Here is a 20,628-nt window from a genome sequence, read left to right on the forward strand (position 1 = left end):
CCCACCTGAGGAAGGCCTGCAGAGAGAGGAGAGACTGAGGACATGTGGGAGCTGCCCCCACCTCACTTGTCACCTCTGCTCCCTCAGGTTTCAGGCTGCACACACACTTCCTCTGTCTCCAGTGTGTCCCTGGCCAGTTGGTCCTCCTCCCAACCTGCCTTATAGTGGTGGCTTTGTCCCTCCCTTAATGGCACTCCAGAAGGCAGTGATAACAACTTGCTCATTGGTGTCCTCAGCCCTGCACAGTGTGGCCCTGGACCTAAACTGTTTGCAGAGCCTCAGCCAGCTGCCTCCCCCATATCCTGAAAGAGGCTCCTATGGATTTGAAATCATCATTGTCACCATCAGGGCAAGGGCTCCACACCCCTTACATCAACTGCAGACTCAGATCCATATCAACTCTGCTCCCTGCCACCCCAGGAGATAGACAGTTGTTGGCGCAGATAATGTGTCCAGAATGTTCCAGAACTGGGAGCCAGATGGGGTGCAGGCTTCTTGCCACTGGCATTTGCTTTCCTAACCACTGCACCTTGCTCTTTCTTCAAGGGCTAGAGGTGGGGAAGTTTCTTTCTAGATTATTGTTAGTGGAAGGGCTCTCCGTGATTTTCTTGGACAATAAAACAGTGTTTTAGAGACCCTGGCTTTAACTAGATTTTAAAAGCGCTGAAGCCATCCCAGATTCCTGCTAAATAAGCTGCTCTGTGACAGCAACAGCCACCTCTGGTCACAGGTCCTCAAGAGGCCTCATAAAAATCAAATAAGGCCATTGTGCTGACTTGACAAATAGGCCCAGAGAAATCAAGTTTGGAAGCCTGAACACATCAAGTGAGGGGCTGACAATGCCAAGGCAGTACCCTCCTGGATTTTGTTTCTCAGGGTGGCCCTAGGAATTAGTTATGGCAGGTGCTACAGCTACTCATCACAGCACTGGGAGCAGAGGAGGCTGGGGAAGAGCACAGGACCCCTGGGAACTCTCCTGTGCTATACCTCCTCATGTGCACAAAAAAAAGGCAGGACCTGATGCCAGAAGAGCTGGAGCACCTGCAGAATCAGGGTCAGGGCTGTGGGAAGAAAGAGGCCACCTACACTCGAGAGAGGCATGGGGGTGGGAGTGAGGACCTTCCCCTTCCCTCGACTGGGCCATGCTCTGTGTCTCCCAGAAACTCCTGTCCTCAGCGCCTACCCATGAGGTCTTTCTCCAGCCCTGCCCTACCTATAGCCAGGTTTGGATAGACCGGTCCCTCCTGGGCACAGTGCTAGCACCAGATACCTTTGCATACCTGCTGCCCTATGACATGCCAATGGAGCTTACCTGAGTGCCAATGATCCCAGGGTACTCCTCTCTCAGCCCCTCGGGGCCTCTTAAGACATGGTACCCTTTACTGTAAAGCAGGTGCCCATATTTACTTCCTATGACACTGAACAGGGCATGTAGGAGAGGCACCAGCCCACAGGAAGCACTCACAATGCCACTGCCCACCCCACCCCCCCGGGAAGGCCGAGGTCACCCATACACTTAGCATCGTCCCTCCCCATCTGGTGCCAGCATTCCTATCACAATCTCAAAAGGTCCTTCACAAAGCAAGCCTTGACTGAATGCGAAATCACAGCAAAGCCATCTCCACAAGGAGCAAGGATAAACACTTGTATGTTTGATGTGGTCTCAGGGCCCTGTATCATGCCTCCATTTAACTGTTGTATTAAGTTGACTATGATGTATTGACTTTCCTTTTTTTCTATTGTCAGAGGGCCCTTTTTAGAAAGTGCTGGCTGGACCGATGATAAACAGAAATCATGAAAACCCCCAATAATCAAAAACTGCATTTGGTGTGCCATCCTAGCACACAGCACTATTCCGTGCAGTTGCCGCATAAATCAAACACCTTGAACTAGATGGCCGTTGAAGTGCTGACGTGCTCCCAGCCCACAGAGTGCATGGAACAGGACAAGGCATGCCTGGCCGGTTGAGAAATCTCCAGAGCCCAAAGGAAAGGAATAAATCTATTAAGGGAGAATTTCAGGCACAGAGAAGGTATTTTCAGAGTACTTTTTCTCAAGATATATGTCACAGGCTAACACATGAGAAAGAGGGGGATTCCAAAAGAGTCAGTCCAAACCAAATCCAGTCCTTGCTGAACCCAGATGCACAGAGACTACAAGAACCTGCTATCCCAGGCCGCCACCAGATCTATGGAACTATGATCTTTGGTGCTAAACAAACATGTTCTTACAGGAGCATGGAGAAGCAGCCCCCAGGGGAGCACTGATCAGCAAGTCCCTGCTCCTAGGAGGTGTACTGATGACCCGCCAAGTCCCCAAAGCTCACTCCTGAGCTGTGAGACCAGAGTCCCACTGAGGTCCTCTCTCTACACACACAGCAGAAGTAGGTGCAGAAATGGCGATTCAATCTGGATATTCAATACAAACTAGGCTGGACGCAACTCACGTAGTCTTCAGTCACTGTATGTAAACAACAAAACATATCAACAAAGCTCCATAAAAGTAAGGAAAGTGGTGCATGAATGATCTCTACTTGACTACTCTAGGGCTTGAACCCTCATGAACTCAGGATGTTGGGATGATTTTACAGACTGGAGGTCTTGTGTCCACTGGTCACCCCACTGGTGTCATGACACATGGGCTACGAACAACGGAGCACGTCAAGCCCTCATAATACCAACTAAATAAGGACAAAATAGAAGAGATGGCCACTCTCTGGGAGAAATACTGCCCAATTCACCTACGTGGACTCACTCACCAGCAGGCAGGTTTAAACACATCCTGCCACAGAAGTCAGCTTTACCTCTTCTAGAGGCCCTTCTAGAACTGCACAGTGCAAGGGCACCTGGGTGGCTCCGTTGGTTAACTGTCCAACTCTTGATTTTGGCTCAGGTCATGATCTCATGGTTCAGGAGTTAAAGCCCCGCATCTGGCTCTGCGCTGGCAGCCCCAAACCTGGTTGGGTTCTCTCTCTCTTCCCTCTCTTTGTGCCCCTACCCTGCTCATGCATATGCTCTCTCTCTCTCTCTCTCAAAATAAATAAATAAAAGTTTTAAAAATTAAAAAAAAAAAGAACTGCACAGTGCAGCAGTCAAAGGCATGAATTTTGGTGCAACACAGACTGCTTACCCCTTGAGCTGTGTGACCATGGGTGTGGTAATTATCCAATGTAGGTCTTAACTGCCTCATCTGTAAAACAGGAGCAACCCTAGTCCCTATCTCTTCTAATCATTCTAGGCTTCACTTAGATCATACACATGAAGTCCTTCACATAATGTTGGCCATGACCACCAACACCAGGGTCAGTTCCACCATCACCCAGGGACTCCCCACAAACAGCAAAACAAGAAACATTAACTCCTCAGAAGCCAAGGGTCCCAGTGGTGAAACAGGTGACCACTTGTCCCCCATCAACTTTCTGGGTTGATGTTGAATCATCCTGGGATTGAGCCATGAAGCAGGGAGATCTCGGGAAGTTGTGTGATCCGGCTTTCTGTCCCCTAGGATATGCAACTGTGGTCAGTAGCTTCCTGATAGGCCCTGTCTGGGGAAAAAAGGGACTAATAACCAAGATTTTGGGGGAAACATTGGCCAAGCAGGGCCAGGGGTATCTTTGTTGCAGTTAAGTCTGGGACTTCACACAGCACATGTACAACCAAAGGAGTGAATCTCTGAGATGGGAAATCTTTGCCATAAAGTTTCTCAAGCTCATCTGCCAATCAGATACAGTCAGTTCTCCTTGTTCAGGGCAGTTACATTCTCTAAACCTGCTGTGAACTCTGCATGTATGAATACTGACCCACTTACCTCCTAGGAGAAATACAGGATGAGGTTCCTGCAAAGCCTCTGCTCACCATTTTTGTCAACTAGTCAATACATAACCATGTTTTCCATCTGTTTCTTTTTTGTTTTTGTCTTATGTGTGTTTCTCCCTAAAGACACCTTATTTAATGTGTATTCCTCACAGATGATTACATTCTCTATTTCCTTATAATAAAACTAGCTAAGAAGAGTCTAACATTTTCCTGACCCTGGATAAGAAGCCCGTAAATTTCTTTGGCTCCCAGCCTCATCACAGTGCCTTCACCATGCTCTTTTTATTAATGGTCACCTCATGAATCCACAAAGTAACCCCCTTTTCCAATGCTTCCTCACACACTATAGATGTTACTTTAGCGCTTTCCAGATCAACCTCATGTACAGATTGGCGAATTTCTTCTTCCTCTTTCTGGCTGTACCATATTGTTGACTCATGGCCAACAGCTCTATCATTTACACCTACATGAAATATCTAACACCACGTATTTTTCTCCATAAGGCACATCATAGCCTTCGCATACTTAGAAACATCAGACTGCACTTCAGCACTGCAAGTGGGGGTCATTTTATCACCAAACAGAAAGCGCAAAAATGCAAAAAACATGGCGCTAAAAGGCCCATGAAAAGGACACCTGTTTGCAGTATGAGAGCTAAAACAAGAAGGCAGAGTGTCTCCTTGTTCAAACTCAGCTGGGATCATGCATGCTGACTGACTCACGTGCCTCTGCCTCTCTGTGAGTGTCCACAAATGCTTGCAAAAGCACCATGAGTACTGATTTTAAGCTTACACATAAATTTTAGCAAGTAGGCCAATTCACAAATATGGAATACATGAACAATAAGGATTAGTCAGGATTACCTGGGTGGCTCAGTCAGTTAAGAACCGACTTTTGATTTTGGCTCAGGTCATGATCTTGGGCTCTACACTGGCAGTGCAGAACCTGCTTGGAATTCTCTCCGCCTGCCTCTCTCTCTCTCTCTCTCTCTCTCCCTCAAAATAAATAAATCAACTTAAAAAAAAAAAAGAACAAGGATCACCCATGCTTTGTTTACACATCTAACAGGATGCTAGTTTGCCTCTTTGATTTGAAACTCTCGGCAACAGAATTTGGCCATGCCATGTGACAAAATATGTTTTTTGCTTATATTTTCCAAATTTTCCTCAATAAACATGGATTGCTTTGAAATAGCTCTTTCTTCTCTAGAAATACTCATGCACAGATCTCTGTTCCCCCAATCACATGTGTCTTCCTGCAATTTGAGTCTATTTCCTTTGGTTTCTCTCACATCCTGCCCTCCCTCCCCCACCCCCATCGCAGACATCTTGGTCTCATCAGCATTACACAGGAGAGAGGTCTACCTGCAAACTGGAGCCTTTTCAAAAGCAAACACACCGAAGGAAACATCTGTAACAAGCAACATCTAGAGCATATAAAGTTCTCCCAGGATATAGAAAAGCACTCAGACTCCACAAGATAAAGAGCACAAATCAAACATTCATAGAAAAAGAATAGCAAAGGGTGCCTGGGTGGCTCAGTCCGTTAAGCATCTGACTTCAGCTCAGATCATGATCTCTCAGTTTGTGGGTTCAAGCCCCACATCAGGCTCTGTGCTGACAGCTCAGAGCCTGGAGCCTGCTTTGGATTCTGTGTCTCCCTCTCTCTCTGCACCTCCCCTGCTCATGCTCTGTTCTCTCTCTCTCAAGAATAAACATCAAAAAAAAAAAAAAAAGAAAAGAAAAGAAAAAGAGAAGTAGCAAGATAACATGAGGAGACGGTTAAAGTTCATACCCAGTATGGGAATTTATTCTCAGGCAATAAACCAAAAGAAAACTTGTACATAGATGTCTGTGCCAGTCCAATGTGTAAGAAACAATCCCATCTGCAACCTGAATGCTTGGTGGCAGGGTATGTGCAGACGAATGAATTAGATGGCACGTGGCCTAAATGGAACATTCAAAGGTCAGTAAAAATGATCATGAAAATTATAAGGCAACACAGAGAAACACTTGTAACATGTCAGATTTTAAAAGGTGGATGGCAAAATTACATCTGGACTGCAAAGACAACCACATGCATTATTCATATTCAATGCTAGAGTCTGAAAAGTAACACAGAAAAACCAAAAGAGCTCATCTGCTAAGGCAGCGGGAACCATAGAGGATACTTTTTCTGTCTTCCCATTTCTAATTCCATTGTAATACTGTTGTCCACACAAGGACGAAATAAAAGGCTATGCAATACTCTTCAAAGAGTCCATGATGTAACTTTTCAAGCTTTAAAATGAGGATCAGAGAGGTGAGGGATGCTATGCAATTCTTCCTCCAGCAGAAGCCTTCCACGGTATTGCCTCTTGAACTTGAATGTGGCCTCTTGTCACATGTGGATTCAGTGGTTCTGCGGTGGGGCCCTCCAGTGGGGCAACACTGCTGGGCAATGGATCACACTTCAGAAAGCAGACTCCAGGTAGCCACCACTGCCCTTTGGCCGTTAGCTATTTTGTTTTGCTTTGTTTTGTTTTACTATAGCCTTAATCCCAGGCTATGACACACTAACCATAGAAGGCCCAGGGAAAGGCCAGCATGGGACTCAGGCACCCTGTCCACCTATTTGAGGCTACTCTTTTGTTGGCTCCTGCCACACAGTCTGGCTGTCCTGGGGGGAGGAAGGGATTCCTTTTAGGAAGCAGGCTGTGATCTGAAGCAAGGAGTCACCACATTTCCCACTGGACCTCCTTCACACACTCTTGCTTTCAAGATGATTCTATCACAGTGGTTCTTTTTGGTCCAATTTCAAAAGAGTCCTCATCTGGAGAATGGGTCACCTGAGTCTACAGGATGGGAAGACCCAGGTCACATTCACCCAGGCATGGCAGAGTCCCCCAAAGGAATCCTTAGGCCCCATTTTCATCAGGAACCCTTGTCAGCACTGAGCTTGGCATCATCAGGTACTCTCTTTGATGGAGTTAATTTGTGAATGAATGAGTAAACCAAAAAAGCTATGCAATAAATAACCCGTTTAAATGAGCTTCTCTAGAGTGCCTCAGATTCGCTTTGAGGAGACACTCTATTTAGGGAGAGAAGTTACCTGCTCTTTCACTCAATGCCATGACTCTGAGGAACAGAGCTCCTACTGGGTCTCCAACAATGGCTCAGGATGTCTCCCACCTCCACCTGCCCTTTGAAACCACCACCACCACCCCCATTCATTCCATCCTATTCATCCATCCCTCAGGCTCTCCAACCCAAAGTCTGCATTTTTGCTCAAATTAGCATCTGGTACAGCACAAAAACAGCAAAACGTCAGGTCTTGCCCACTCCCCGTGATACTCTAAAGATAATGTTCTCTTTACGAGAACTTTGTCAGGGAAGTCATTTGTTACAAGGCGCAGTATGCCCTGTGTAGCCCACGTTAGTCCCTGTGGCGCCACAGCCACTGTTTGGCAATGAGTCCAACTCTGCCAAAGTGAAGAAGGCCGGCAGTGCTTGGGCTTAAAGCCCAGACCTTGGGCTCCGAGCCACCTGCCTTTGGGGGGAGCTCCCCACATCCACTCGTGCAACAGCAGTTTCTCTACATCCCAGAGCCCTCGGTGCAGGCACAACTGCCTTGAATGACAAGAACACCCCAGAAGTGAAGTCAACCTACATTTAATGATCTTTAAAAAGAACAAAAGACGTCAACATGCAAGTAACAGAAACCAGCAGCAAGTCATATGACTTATATCCCAAACACACGTCCTTAGTGTATAAACTCATGGACTCCTCTGGGGGGAAAAAATACTAATTAAGGCTTTAAAAAATAGAAAAGCATTTCATTGTCATTTGCCCACAGAATTGGCCAAACAGAAGTTCCTTTACACAAGTGTAATAGTCACATCTTCTTTATATATTCACAGAGGGGTGTTGTTTTTCTTTTGTTTTTGAAAAGCAGCTTTTCAAATGTAGCTATCAAAATATATGCTCACTTTGATACAGTTAAAAGAAAATAAAGTTATGCTTAAATCCATTGGCCTCATTAATATACATTTCTTCTCCAAGACTTTGTCAAACCTTCAAATAATTATTTTCAAAATAGTTATTTACAGCTAATGGCCCATAATGCCAAGCCCCTCAGCTTTCAGAGAAGTGTCACTGGGATACAATGGTCCCTGTGAAATGCACGCAGGTCACTACCCCTTGTCACTGGGGCATCCAACCACTGCCTGCCACAGTATGCACTCCCCAGCAACCTCACAGCCTTGTCAATGTCCCCTCAGCCTGAGGAAAAAAACCTGGTAGGGGGATGGTAGTCACACAGGGCCACCCCCAACCATGAACAAATCCAGCACAAACAGGCTAGAGACTCAATCTCTTTTAGGTGGGAGGGGGGTACCTTCTGGAAGGCACTAGAATGTCCACATACCTGCTACATAACTGAATTAATGCAGAACTAAACATGCACTTGAACTATGGGCTTTGGCACCTGTGTGGGCAATACCAGAGTATCCTTTGCTCTCTGGGCCCCTCCACCCCCCTTCCCTCTGGGGACAGCCAGAGTCCTACCTGCTCTTGGGGCCACTTTGGCCTCTCCTCTGGAGTTCTGGACTTGGTCTTGAAGCCTCTCTGGGGGTCTCCAGAGTGCTTGGCCTCAGGAGGGAGGTTCAGCGATTTGGGCCTTCCCTCATGTCTGCTAGGGCCGTGGCTGGCCTCACTGGGTGGGCAGGCCTCTGTGGAGTCCCCGGGCCCCGGCTCGGGTCCCCGCACCAGCGCGTGTTCAGGGCTGGCCTCACCGGCGCTGGTGATGCTGGTCATGCTCAGACTCATCTTGATCTCAGCCACGATCTGGTCGATGTCCTCCTCCTGGTCCTCCAGGTCCCCGTCCCCACGCCTCGGGTGATAAGGGGAGGCAGTGCCCGTGTTCCCATTGGCCTCCGCGGGGTAGTAGTCCTGGTAGCCCTCTTCACTGGGACAGTAGTGGACACCTTCTTCCTGGTCCTGGGCCTCCAGGACGGAGGCCTCGTCCTCCGGGATGGGGAGGTGGCCGTCCCGGTAGTCCGGGCTGCCTTCGTCCCCGTGGCCATGCGGATGGGGGCCTGCCGAGTCCGTCCACTCCTCCACGGCCTCCTGGCACTCATCCGTCTCCAGGTGGTGTGTGCCATGGGCCAGGTACCCCTCCCCGTTGCAGTCCATGCCCTCCAGGTAGCTGTCATCCTCGGGGCAATAGCGGATATAGTAGGTGATGCCCTCCTCCTCCTCGGGGAGGCCCTCATCATAATCCTCCTCCTCAGAGGTGTTGTTCACATAGTCGGAGCTGGAGTCTCCATCGGGGCTGTGGTCGTGGCACCCCTGGTCTGGGGGTGTGGGGCTCTCGGGTTGCAAGGTGGACAGCTCCAGGCCCTTGGGCACATACTCTGCCAGGGGCAGCTCTGTGTCCTCGCTCTCAGGCTCCTGGCCATGGGGGACGGGGCCAGGCCTCACCCTGTGGTCCAGCATGCTGCTCGCTGTGCTCTGACGCTTCCGGTTGGCCATGGCGGATGCTCACGCAGCCATCATCACCTGCAGGCAGCCACTGTGGGGAGGAACGTTGAAGAGGACAGTCAGAACCCCACAAAACATGGCCAACCCAAGGCTCCCGCCAGGCTGCCAGCAGCAGGACCCACGGGAGTGTTCCACCAGCATGTTGTCTCAGAGCAAAGTTAATGCACACCTGTTCAAATAATGTGATGTCCCCACTGCAGCTGACTCATTTGTGGAGAGCAACGCATGCCTATGCCACAGAGAAGGGGGACACGCAGGGCTGAGGGGAAAGGAGGCAGGGGCAAGGCGGGGCACCTGCCATTCACCAGGATGACTGCCTCTTTCCCAGAACCTCACCGGCTCATTCATGACTTCTTAAGAATGCTCACCCCGTTTGGGTAGCCAAGGTGACAAGACAAGGAGTCATCAGATCATGTTATTTTGTCTCAAAAAGCAAAAGAGAAGCTTTCATTCAGAAGACATGAGGAGGTCTAATGAGGAGGTAACACTACCTTCCAAGTCTAAATCCACTGCTCCTCAAAGGCCTCAAGTCCCCTCCCCTACCAGCTGTCTCGCCCTCCCCAGTGCATAGAAGCCTCTCCTTCCTCCTCGCTCCAAACCAAGAGGATTCCCCAAGTGACCAGACTTGCCAGGAACTGTCCAGGCTGAGCCCCATACAGAGAAGCTGAACCTGAGCCCTAGCCTCACAGGCTTAGCAGGGTGAGGGTACAGGAGAGGGGGACGCCAGGGGGAGGACAGCACTGCCTGGCCATGGAGAGAGGGCAGAGGGTGTGGCCACAGCTTGCAGGATGTGGATCATGGCTTCACGGGGCACTGCGAAGATCCTGTAAGTCCAAATGGGGGAGGTCCTGGGGTGCCTGGGTTGCTTAGTCTGTTAAGCGACTGACTCTTGATTTCAGCTCAGGTCATGATCTCAAGGTTCGTGAGTTCAAGTCCCGCAACGGGCTTCACACTGTGTAATCCTGCTTAGGATTCTCTCTCTCTCTCTCTTTCTCTTTCTCTCTCTCTCTCTCTCTGCCCCTATCCCACTCACTCTGTCTCTCTCTCAAAAGAAATAAATAAACTTTTTAAAAATGGAGAAGGACCTTACCCCACCCCCCAGGACTCTGCATTTTATCCCACAAACTACGCAGAGTCATCAGGCAACTTTCAGCAGGTGCATGACACGCAGGATTCCTGTTTTAGTCTCATCTCTCTGAGCCCAGGGTGGAAGAGATGCTGGAGGACAGAGAGCTGCAGGGAGGGAGACCAGTGAAAAGTCTATTCCAGCTCTAGGGAATGTGAGGGGCCAGCATCAGGGAAAAGCCATAGGGGATATTCAAACGGACCATTAATGTTTTATCTCTTCAGCTGAGTGGTGACCCAGATGTTTGCTTTATTCTTTAAATGGTACTTTGACATTACTTATGCCTTGTTTTTGTTTACATCATAGTTCATTTATTTTTAAAAACTTCTTCCAGTGTCCAGAGAAGAAATGAGAGCCTGTACACATGAAAATAGTTACAATGGTAAATTTCATGTTATGTATATTTTACCACAATTAAAAAAATTATTTTTAAGTAAGTGAGAACTTAAGGCAGTGGAAATGAGAGAGGAGCTGTGGAAGCAATGGGCTCAGCAGGATTAGAGAGCAGAGACAGAGACTCTCATGCCAGTTCCTGCCCAGGCTCTGAGCATCCCTGGCTATACATCCTCTTTCTTCTACCTTATCTCCCCCTAAAAGTCCTAAACTAAAGACCCTTTGCATTCTGTATTCCCCAGAGCACCCACACAGCATTTTGCTTATAGTGGTGCCTAAAACATTTTTCTATGAGACTGGGTTTACCAGATGGCCACAGTCACAGCATTATGAATATTCCCCAAAGAACGGAAGAGAGAATTATTTCATCTGTCCAGACACTCAGAGTGCGAGCATCATCACTGATTGAGCCACATGCTTCTGACATGTGAATTCACTCCAAGAAAACTTCCTATTACAAGAGGCTCATGAATGTCTTGGTAGCATCACTAGATGCTGGAAGATTCACAGAGCCTTCTCCAGAGCAGCCCACGGACTAGAAAGATAGCCCACCAGGAATATTATCACTGAGATGGACGCTGTAGGGTATGAATGTCCTCACAAGTTACCCCATCCCCAAGCCCCAAAACTGACAGGATAATCCCAGATATTTATTCCCAGGTAGGGATCAAGGTGCTCAGTGTTCACTAAAATACAGGTGACCAGAGGATGCATCAAAAGCACTGACCTGCCTCACAGCCATTTATCATTTTACAACAGACCTCTTACCTGCACAAAAGATAGCTAACCACCAGGGACATGCATATGCTGTAGGACTGACGGAAGGAACTTGGCAACCACCTTTTTGTGGACACAATCTCTAGAAACAACTCCCAAAATGGTTCCTAAAGCATGCAGTGAATGCAGTGGCTAAGAGACGGCCAGATTCCTACACTTTGAGAGTCAGGATGGTCAAAGGCAAATGGAGCTGGTAGTCAGTTGCCCCTGAACAGTCAGTTCCTATTCCTTGGGAGTAACTCTATCTCTATATCTCCCCAGGTCATACACATCCACATCCTTGTTAACAAACAAACTAAGGTACACCGTACCTCTTAACTTCAGATTCCATCTTAACCTCAAATTCTATGTCATTTGAGGGATAAAATCTGTATGCAAATACAGATGTGTGTATGCCCACATCTACATATGACACCATCTAGGCCAATATAAGACTCAAAGATGAAAGTACATATATTACAGTAATGTGGGACAGTCCCTAATCCCATAAATAATTTACCCAAGCAATCTACAATGTGAGGCTATTCCAGCCAAAATTCCAACAGAATATTGGAGAAACTGTGACCCAATAATTCTTAGGTTTATTTGGAAGAATAAATTTGTGAAAATAGCTCAGAAAGTTCTAAAAATGAGAGTAATTAAGAACTTGCCTTATCAAGTATGTAAATATACTCTGAAGTTTGGGGCCTGAACCCATGACCCTGAGATCAAGACCCGAGTCGAGATCAAGAGTCAGATGCTTAACCAACTGAGCCACGCAGGCACCCCCATTTATTCAAGACTTAAAAGGTCTTTCAACAGCATTACAGGATTCTTCATAGCAAGTTTATTCTTAGATTTTATTATTTTCTGGTGGCTGTAGTGTCTGCCATTATATATTTACCTGGCTATTGTTGGTACATAGAAAAATACCTATATTGATCTTGCAAAAGTCCATGTTCAAATTCTAGTAATTTTTAGTTGGTAATTTTGTTTCTCTCATTTCCAGCATTTTATCACCCTGTCTGGATGCACTGCCCTCGAGTGCTACTACACAGTTAAATGGTGGAGCTAGTAAAGGTCAGCCTTGACTTATTCTTAATTGCAATGAAAATGTCTTTCTTTACTTTACTTCTTACCAGGGCCAGTCCAGGATAAAGCACATATGGCACTCACCTCAGTCATGAAACTTAACAGGGAAGGGGCCCCTGGGTGTCTCAGTCAGTTAAATGTCCGACTCTTGGTTTCAGCTCAGGTCATGATCTCCCAGTTTGTGAGTTCAAGCCCCATGTCAGGCTCTCTGCCCCCCCTACCCCACGTCTCTCTTTCTCTCAAATAAATAAATAAACTTAAAAAAAAAGAACAAAATTTAACAGGGCAACAAAAAAGAGACTAGTTTGATACAATACTTTAAAAAAAAAACTATGCAAAAATAGATGATAAAAAATACCAACATGTTAAATAAAGGCAAGATCAGTATTATTGATTTTTCTCTTTGCCTCAGGTTCCCATAGGGCTCTGGCTGGACACTGTGAATGATCCAGTTTTTCAAAAGTTTTCACCATGAAATACCATGCTAGTTGTTGGCTTTTCTAGAGTTTGATAGAGTGGACCTTCTGATCCGGTTCTCTTTTCCATGGATACAAATGGAAAGGGACCCACAACAGAATCCTGGACGGCAGCAGCCGCGTCTTTGAAGGTCTGCAGAATTACATTTAACCTACCGGGGCACTTTTGGTATAAGAGAAAGAACCCTCCTATTAAAGATGAAGACAGAAGGTCTGTGTTTAAATTCAGACCTCCATTTGCTGTCAGGCCTTGGGCAAGATATTTAACAGAGCGATGGTCTTCTGCCCTTGGTAAATTGGAAATGATAGCACCTGCCTTCAAGGCTTGAAGCGGGTTAAATAGGAAAATAACCAGCGGAGGCCTCAACTCCTTAACGTTTGTTTTTTCCTACTATATACAGGGAACTGAGGAAAATTTTAAATGAAATGTGAACAGAGAGAATGCCTGACAAGGTGTGTGTCTTGGGTGGGTGATGGGAACTCTGCCGACACAGCTAGCTAGAAATGGCTGTTGTCAAGTGACAGTTACCCTGGCCAAGGACACAATGTGCATGTCTGCAACAGGATATGGGTACGTAAAGGCAGGACTGCAGGAAAGGAGGAGGTGTTGGGGAAAGCCAAGAGCTGCTCCTCAAAGCAGTGGTTCAGTCACTTTGTTGGGTAGAAGGCCCACCTGGGGAGTATGCAGGTTCATGGGCTCGAGATTCTGAGCCGGTGAGCCAAAAGCCAGGCCTAGAGGTGCAGGTGGTTCTGATGTCTGGGGCTCTAGGACTGCACTCCAGGGACTTTCCAGAATGGATTTGACCTCCTTGCCAATAAAATACAAGGCCCTTCCCTAGATGCCCAGGCCATCATGCTCCACGCATTCTCTATTCCTTTTCAAGATCCAACTCCTGGGTCACCTATACTCCCTGCCAGTATGACAAAGGTGGGTGGCCTGGGTCCACAAGGGCTATTCAGAGAACAGCAGACACCTCCCAGACCAGGAAGGTGTGGTAAAGTCAAAGGGATGGGAGAAGGAAAGGTGGGGCGAAAATATCCGTGAAGCAAAGTGGTTCCTGAAAAAAAAGGAGTTCTGAGTTTATAATATCCAGTGTAGTCCAATAAAGGTGTGTTTGAAAGCACAGGGCACTAACACACTGCCTTTGCATGGGAGGGCTTGCAGCTCGATGACAAAGGATTCCAGTTATAACACCTCAGTGACAAGCAGCTTTTTCAGCACCCTTCATGTCTACAGGGAGGTCCCACACAGCTGCCAAACCTCACCTTCCTGGGCCCCAAGGCTCTGCAAGCTCATAGGCAACATCTCATGGAAAGATCTGCAGTCACTTCAGTGCATTCTCCTTCTGGGGGTGCAACTGTTTCAAGGGGACAGCTGCCCTGTAGGAGGCTATGAGGAGCTTCACTCCCCTTGGGAGAGGGCAGGACACATGACTAATCTTAGCACATCGTTTGTTAAACGAACGCGGGCAGATTTTTGTACCCAGAGGTGACAGCTTCTCAGGGCATGATACTTCCCAGAGATAAGGATCACGATTTGTTCTGTGGTGTATTTAAATAGGGAATATAGAGAAGAGATACTCTCTCATAGCTGTTCCATCCACAGACAGCCGCCGTTGATTTTGTCCTGTATTGCCTTCCCTTCTCTTTTCTATACATACATCTCTTTTGTGTGGCTGAAGTCTTGCTGTAAACACTGCCATGTTCTCCTCTCCTAACATAATATATAAGCAGTGGGAACTCTCTATAATTATGATTTTAATGGCTACATAGTATTTCCTGGCCGAATAGACAGAATCTAACTATTCTCTATTGATACATGGATGGTGTCCTATTTTTATATGATAAATAATGTCCTGATGGTTCCCCGAGGATATACTCTAGGCCCTTTACCCCCTTTTATCCAGAATCCTTTAAACTTTCCTCCAATCCGAGGTCCAGGTTCTCAGAAAAGTTCCAGGAGGACTGGGGCCAGGAGAGAGTTAACCACCCCTATCAGGGGCTGGGCGGTTTCGCATGGGAACATGTGAACAAACATATTGAGGTCCTCTGCTTCTGATTAATCATATTAAAGATAAATCCTTCACAACAGACCATCTGGAAAGCAATTCAAATGTACAGAAGAAACACGATTACCTGCTATGCATCCAAGAAAATGAAAATGAGGCCCTGTGTCCAGACTCAATTAATTCTAGAACAGCAAGCACATAAATCAGTAGAAAATGCAGACCCTGATTCAGTGCTTACCACTCTCCTCCTGAAACATGCTAATGAGATGTGGGAAATAAAGGCTTATTGTCAACAATGAAGAGCCCCAGTGTCCTTATTCTAAACCACATTTTTCTTGTGCATGGGAAAACAACATTAGCCAGTTCTTAGAAGCACTACTAATACAGCAGACCAAGATGAAAAAGAGTGATTCGGTGGCCACACCACAGACCAGGTAAAAATGTTATCATACAAATGTGATATTTACTCAACCAAATGGCTACTGCCCACAATCTTGTTCCTCAGTTCGGTCTCACAGGTTGTAAAGATAATAGCCTTTTCTTCCCTTTCAAGAATTTAGTTGTTTTGACCACACACAATCTGAGTTTACACAGCCCTAGAGTACACCTGTATAATCAGTTCAAGCAACCCAGGCAAAAGTCATCAATAATTTCCCCAAAACCAGGCTGAGTTCTAACACTGTCACACAAGACACTGCAACCTAGTTCAGCTCACACAGGGATATGCTTCTCTTTGAAAACTGGCAGGAAATAAAGGGCAAAAATGTCGAACCTTCAATAATAGGCTCTTAGTTAAGCCAATGTTAGCACATCCACAAGACAATTATGCAGCGATTAGAGTATTTACAAAGAGCTTATCATACAAAATGCATTATTATAATTTATTCACAACCAAATAAACATAGAATATACTGTGAAGAAATACATTCAAACACCAGCAAGGGTTTCCTTTGAGCAATGGTGGAAAAATTGTATTTACTTCCTTTCCTTCTTCATTTCTGAGTATGGTACTTCTATAGACTAGTAACATATAAAAAGACAAGTACCATGGAGTACAGCCCTCTACAGCCACAGCTGCCAAGTGATACTTCTGCATAGGAAGGGCATAGGTCTCAGCATCCCTTGAAAGAATCCTGGGATGCGGGTGAGGACTGATTTGTTCCACCTGGGCCTTTCAGTATGCCAGGATATCTGCCCCACTGCATCCTTCAGCTCAGAATGAGCAAAAGGGGATGATCTAACCCTGAAATACAATTTAAAAATGCTGTCAGCCCTTCACCAATGGCAAGTCCCCAGGAGCTGGTATTTGTATCCCACAATGTAATCTACACCTGAAACCAGCATTCACACCATAATGCATGGCAGTATGGTACCCATGTGTATGTGTGGGCCAGCAGACACTGCTCTTGTTAGTTACCCCTAATTGTAAGAAGTGAGCTTGCTCCCACAAGAACTCCCGGAAGTGTTTGGCTTACCCAAGTCAGCGCCTGTTCTTATTTGCATTCAGGAGGAAATCAAGGGTCTGGGTAAGAAGGCAATGAAACAACACGAAAATTATCGGCAATATGCTTGAGAATGTTGAGAAAAACACATAATGTCTGCATTTGCCAAGGCCTTGTGCCAGGAAGGACATTCTAAACACATCCTTTACCAAATCCATCCTCAGAGACAAAGGACTCAGTACCCCCAGAGAAAGCAGCCACAAGACCAGAGAGAAAATGAGTCGTTTGTGCTGGCTGTCCAGCTATTTTTGTATTTTCCTAATCACTTCCAAACACATGCATCACTCACTGTGCAGATTTAAAATAAGCCATGATGGGCTGAACTGTGTCCCCTCCACCTCCAAATTTATACCTTCATGTCCTAACCCCCAGTGGCTCAGAATGTGGCCTTGTTTGGAAATGGTCATTGCAGATGTAATTAATTAAAAGAAGGTCATTAGGGTGGGTCCTAATCCAATATGACTGATGTCCTTATATAAAGAGGAAATTTGGAGACAGACCTACACAGACCTACATCATGTGAACATCACCAGAAGCTCTGAGAGAAGCAGGGAACAGATTCTCCCTCACAGGAACCAATACCACAAGCACCTCCATCTCAGACTCCTGGCCTCTGAAACTGTGGAATAATAAATTCCTGTTGTTTAATGCCACCCAGTTTGGGCTACTTTGTTACAACATCCCTAGCAAACCAATACGATCCATAAAGATTATGTGTACATTACTCAAAGGAACTCCTTTGTTTTTTTATCTTCTGGAAAATTCTCCAGCATGTAATCAGGGATGTGTTTCCACCTTGAGTCCGACCATTGTGTCAATTATTCAAGTGTCCTTCCTTGCCTTTCCACCATATGCATTTTAGAATCATCTTATCAATACCTTTAAGTTTATTTATTTATTTTAAGAGAGAGAGAGAGAATGTGCATGTGTGCACAAGTCGGGGCGGGGGACGGGCAGAGAGAGAATCCCAAGCAGGTTCAGCACTCTCAGTGTGTAGCCTGATTCAGGGCTCGAACCCATAAACTGTGAGATCATGAGCTGAGCCAAAGTTGGACGTTTAACCAACTGAGCCACCCAGGTGCTTCTAATACCTGTATTTTTAAAAATCTTGCTGAGAATTTAATTGGGAGTGCATTAAATCTATAGATCAACTTGGGTACAATTAATATCTAAACTATACTTAACTTTCCAATGCATAAATATATCTTTCCATTATTTAGGTCCTCTTTGACTTCTCTTATCAGTATTTATAGCTTTTGGCCTACAGTTTTTGTACACGCTTTGTTGGAATTATATATATTTCTTTTGTCTTTTTTTGGTGCATTGTAAATGTTCTTTTTTACTCACAATTGCTTTATTTATATAGTATAGAAATTTAACTGTTATATAGTGAACTTGCTAAACTCATCTATTTATTTTAGCTTTCTGTAGATGCCATTGGACTTTGCAGACAATGATTAAGTCTGCAAGTAAGAATTGGTTTTATGTATTCTTTTGCAATCTACCTCCCTTTTATTTCTTTTCTTTGCCTTACCACACTGGCGAGGACATCTAGTATGACGCTAAATAGGAGAGATGACAGCCACCAGACCTTGCCTTGTCCCTGATCTTGGTGGAAAACATTCGATCTTTCACCACTCGTATGATCTTAGCTGTAAATATTCTGTAGATGTCCTCTTTCAGATTGAAGAGGTCTCCATTCCTGTGTGCTGAGTGTTTTTTAAATCATTAATGAATGTTGAATTTTGTTAAATGCTTTTTTCTACCCCTACTGAGATGCCCTTGTGGTTTTTATTCTCTATTCTGCATAACACACTGGCTTAGGTTTGACTTTCGAAGCAGTCTTGCATTCCTGAGCTAACCCCACTTGGCCATAATGTATTATTGTTAAGTATTGCTGGATTTACCTTGTTCATATATTATTGAAGCTTTTTCTACCTCTACATTCAGAATTATGTCAAATTACTGTGCATTCAAGCTTTGACCTCCATGCCAATGGTGTTGCTTTTTATTCTGTCCAGAGTTTTTAGTTCTAACGAATGAGAGAGACAGGCTTCAGTGGGCTTAATCTTGGCCAGCACCATATATCCTCCATTGATCTGCTCATAGATTTTGAAAGGTACATTAAGTAAAAACCTACTTATTTTTATTTTGTTCAATTCATCAAACATGTACAACTGCAATCAATGATACTGGCTCAGCCTGCTATCATCAGCACCATCAGCAGCAGAGAAGCCAGGCTGGTGGCAAACGGACAACTTGTACCAGTCCCAGGGTCCTCAGTCCCAGCTGCATGTTAGAATCACCCTGGGGAGCTTTTAAAAACTATCATTCCTGGGGGCGCCTGGGTGGCTCAGTCGGTTAAGCATCTGACTTCTGCTCAGGACATATAATATCTCATCTCATATATCCTCATACAATATCAGGACAATAATGATCTCATGGTTCATGAGTTCAAGCCCACATAGGGCTCTGTGCTGACAGCTTGGAGCCTGGACTCTGCTTCAGATTCTGTGTCCGCCCCCCCCCCACCCCTCCCCCACTTGCACTCTCTCAAGAATAAATAAAAATTAAAAACCATCATTCCTGGACCTGTCCCAGTCCCATGAAGTCAGAATTTTGGGGTGAGGCCCTGATATCAGTATTTTGACTATCCCAGTGACTGAAATATGGCCAAGGCTGAGAGCACTGAATTGGAAATATTGAAAGTATGGTTGATGGCCCTTCCAGGAAGACCCTATAACCCTCAAGGTTCACAGTCTCCAGATAAGAAGCTCTGGGCCAGGAGAATAAGGGGCAACCGTGTAGGGAAAGGGAGCTTCATGTTGCTGAAGGGTTGGCCATAGCCTCTCCTCTACCACCCACTGCTGCAGGCATCTGAGTCTTTGGGCCTTTATCTAATAACACATACCATCTCTAGGGCTCTCCTGACCCTGGTCCTTCATAGCCATCTTCCCCTTGGTCCTCAGGGAAGCAATGCTGCTCTTCAGCACAGGCCCTGACACACACAAAGTGGCTTTCTCTTTTACACCCTGGCATGAAGCTGAAATAAAGTGATATGTTTAGAGGACATTTTTAAGACTGGGGATCTCCCTGCTTCTACCTCCTACTTTTGCCAATAAGGTTCAATCAGCTCCAGCTCCTTCTAGGAAATGCACACAGGCAGAAAAGGGGCTAGGAGGGAAGTGTGCATGAGGCCCCTAGGGCCCCCAAAGCAGACAGGAGTCTAGGGCTTCCTTCCCTTAACACAATGCTTTAGCACTGGCCTGGGGGCTCCAATTACAGGACTGAGATGCTGAACTGTCAAATTTTCAAAGTAAAGCTTTGCTGATTTGGCTCAGCATTGTATAAACAGGATATGAAACCAACCTCTATCATGGAAAGATGTCAGTTTCCAAAGCTAACCATCCAAGGATAACCTGCGATTTAGATTTCCGTACCTCTGACCTCCTCCTCAGCTGGGGTCCTCTTAGTTCTCAAGTATCCCTCTGAAGCTTTGGTCACTTGGAGCTGGAAAAGGGGGTTCCCCAGGGCTGTTGGAGAGGGCAGTGCCTGGAGAACAGCTCTGTGGGAAGCCACAGTTCACTACTACCAAAACCAAGGGGGTCTTAGAATTCAGAAAGTACTGGGCAGAGGCTGTCAAAGCACAGGGCCAGCCATCACAGTGCCAGCAGCCCTGGCCAGAGCAGAGTGCCAGCAGCTGGCCCAGAGATGGTAGTTGGAGCACAGATCCAGCGCAAGACATAGGAGCCCAGGATCCATGGGGAAGGACAGCCATTCCAACAGGGGGAGACAAGAGTCCCACTCACTCTGGCACTGATTTCTCCCCAGTCCTAGCTCATTCAAACAGGAAATAACCAGGCCAGAGAGGTACCATCCCTGCCTGCCTTGGGCCCTCACCCACAAGGGGTGCCTATAGACCCTCCTCTCCTGTGAGGCT

The 20,628-nt window shown here is 46.2% G+C and overlaps 1 protein-coding gene across 8 annotated transcripts in view; it reads right to left on the reverse strand.

Moving 5' to 3' along the window:
- The window catches only part of APBA2 (amyloid beta precursor protein binding family A member 2), a 266,585-nt gene that overhangs the window by 57,583 nt on the left and 188,374 nt on the right, over positions 1-20,628 (reverse strand). For all 8 annotated transcript variants that reach the window (XM_042988249.1, XM_042988243.1, XM_042988248.1 and 5 more), the window contains one exon: positions 8,360-9,365. In XM_042988249.1, coding sequence (XP_042844183.1) covers positions 8,360-9,325 — 966 coding nt within the window. In that variant the 5' untranslated portion in view covers positions 9,326-9,365. The remainder of the gene's footprint in view (positions 1-8,359; positions 9,366-20,628) is intronic.

The sequence above is a fragment of the Panthera tigris genome, chromosome B3 (genome assembly GCF_018350195.1).
Source record: "Panthera tigris isolate Pti1 chromosome B3, P.tigris_Pti1_mat1.1, whole genome shotgun sequence".
In the NCBI taxonomy this organism is placed as follows: Eukaryota; Metazoa; Chordata; class Mammalia; order Carnivora; family Felidae; genus Panthera; species Panthera tigris.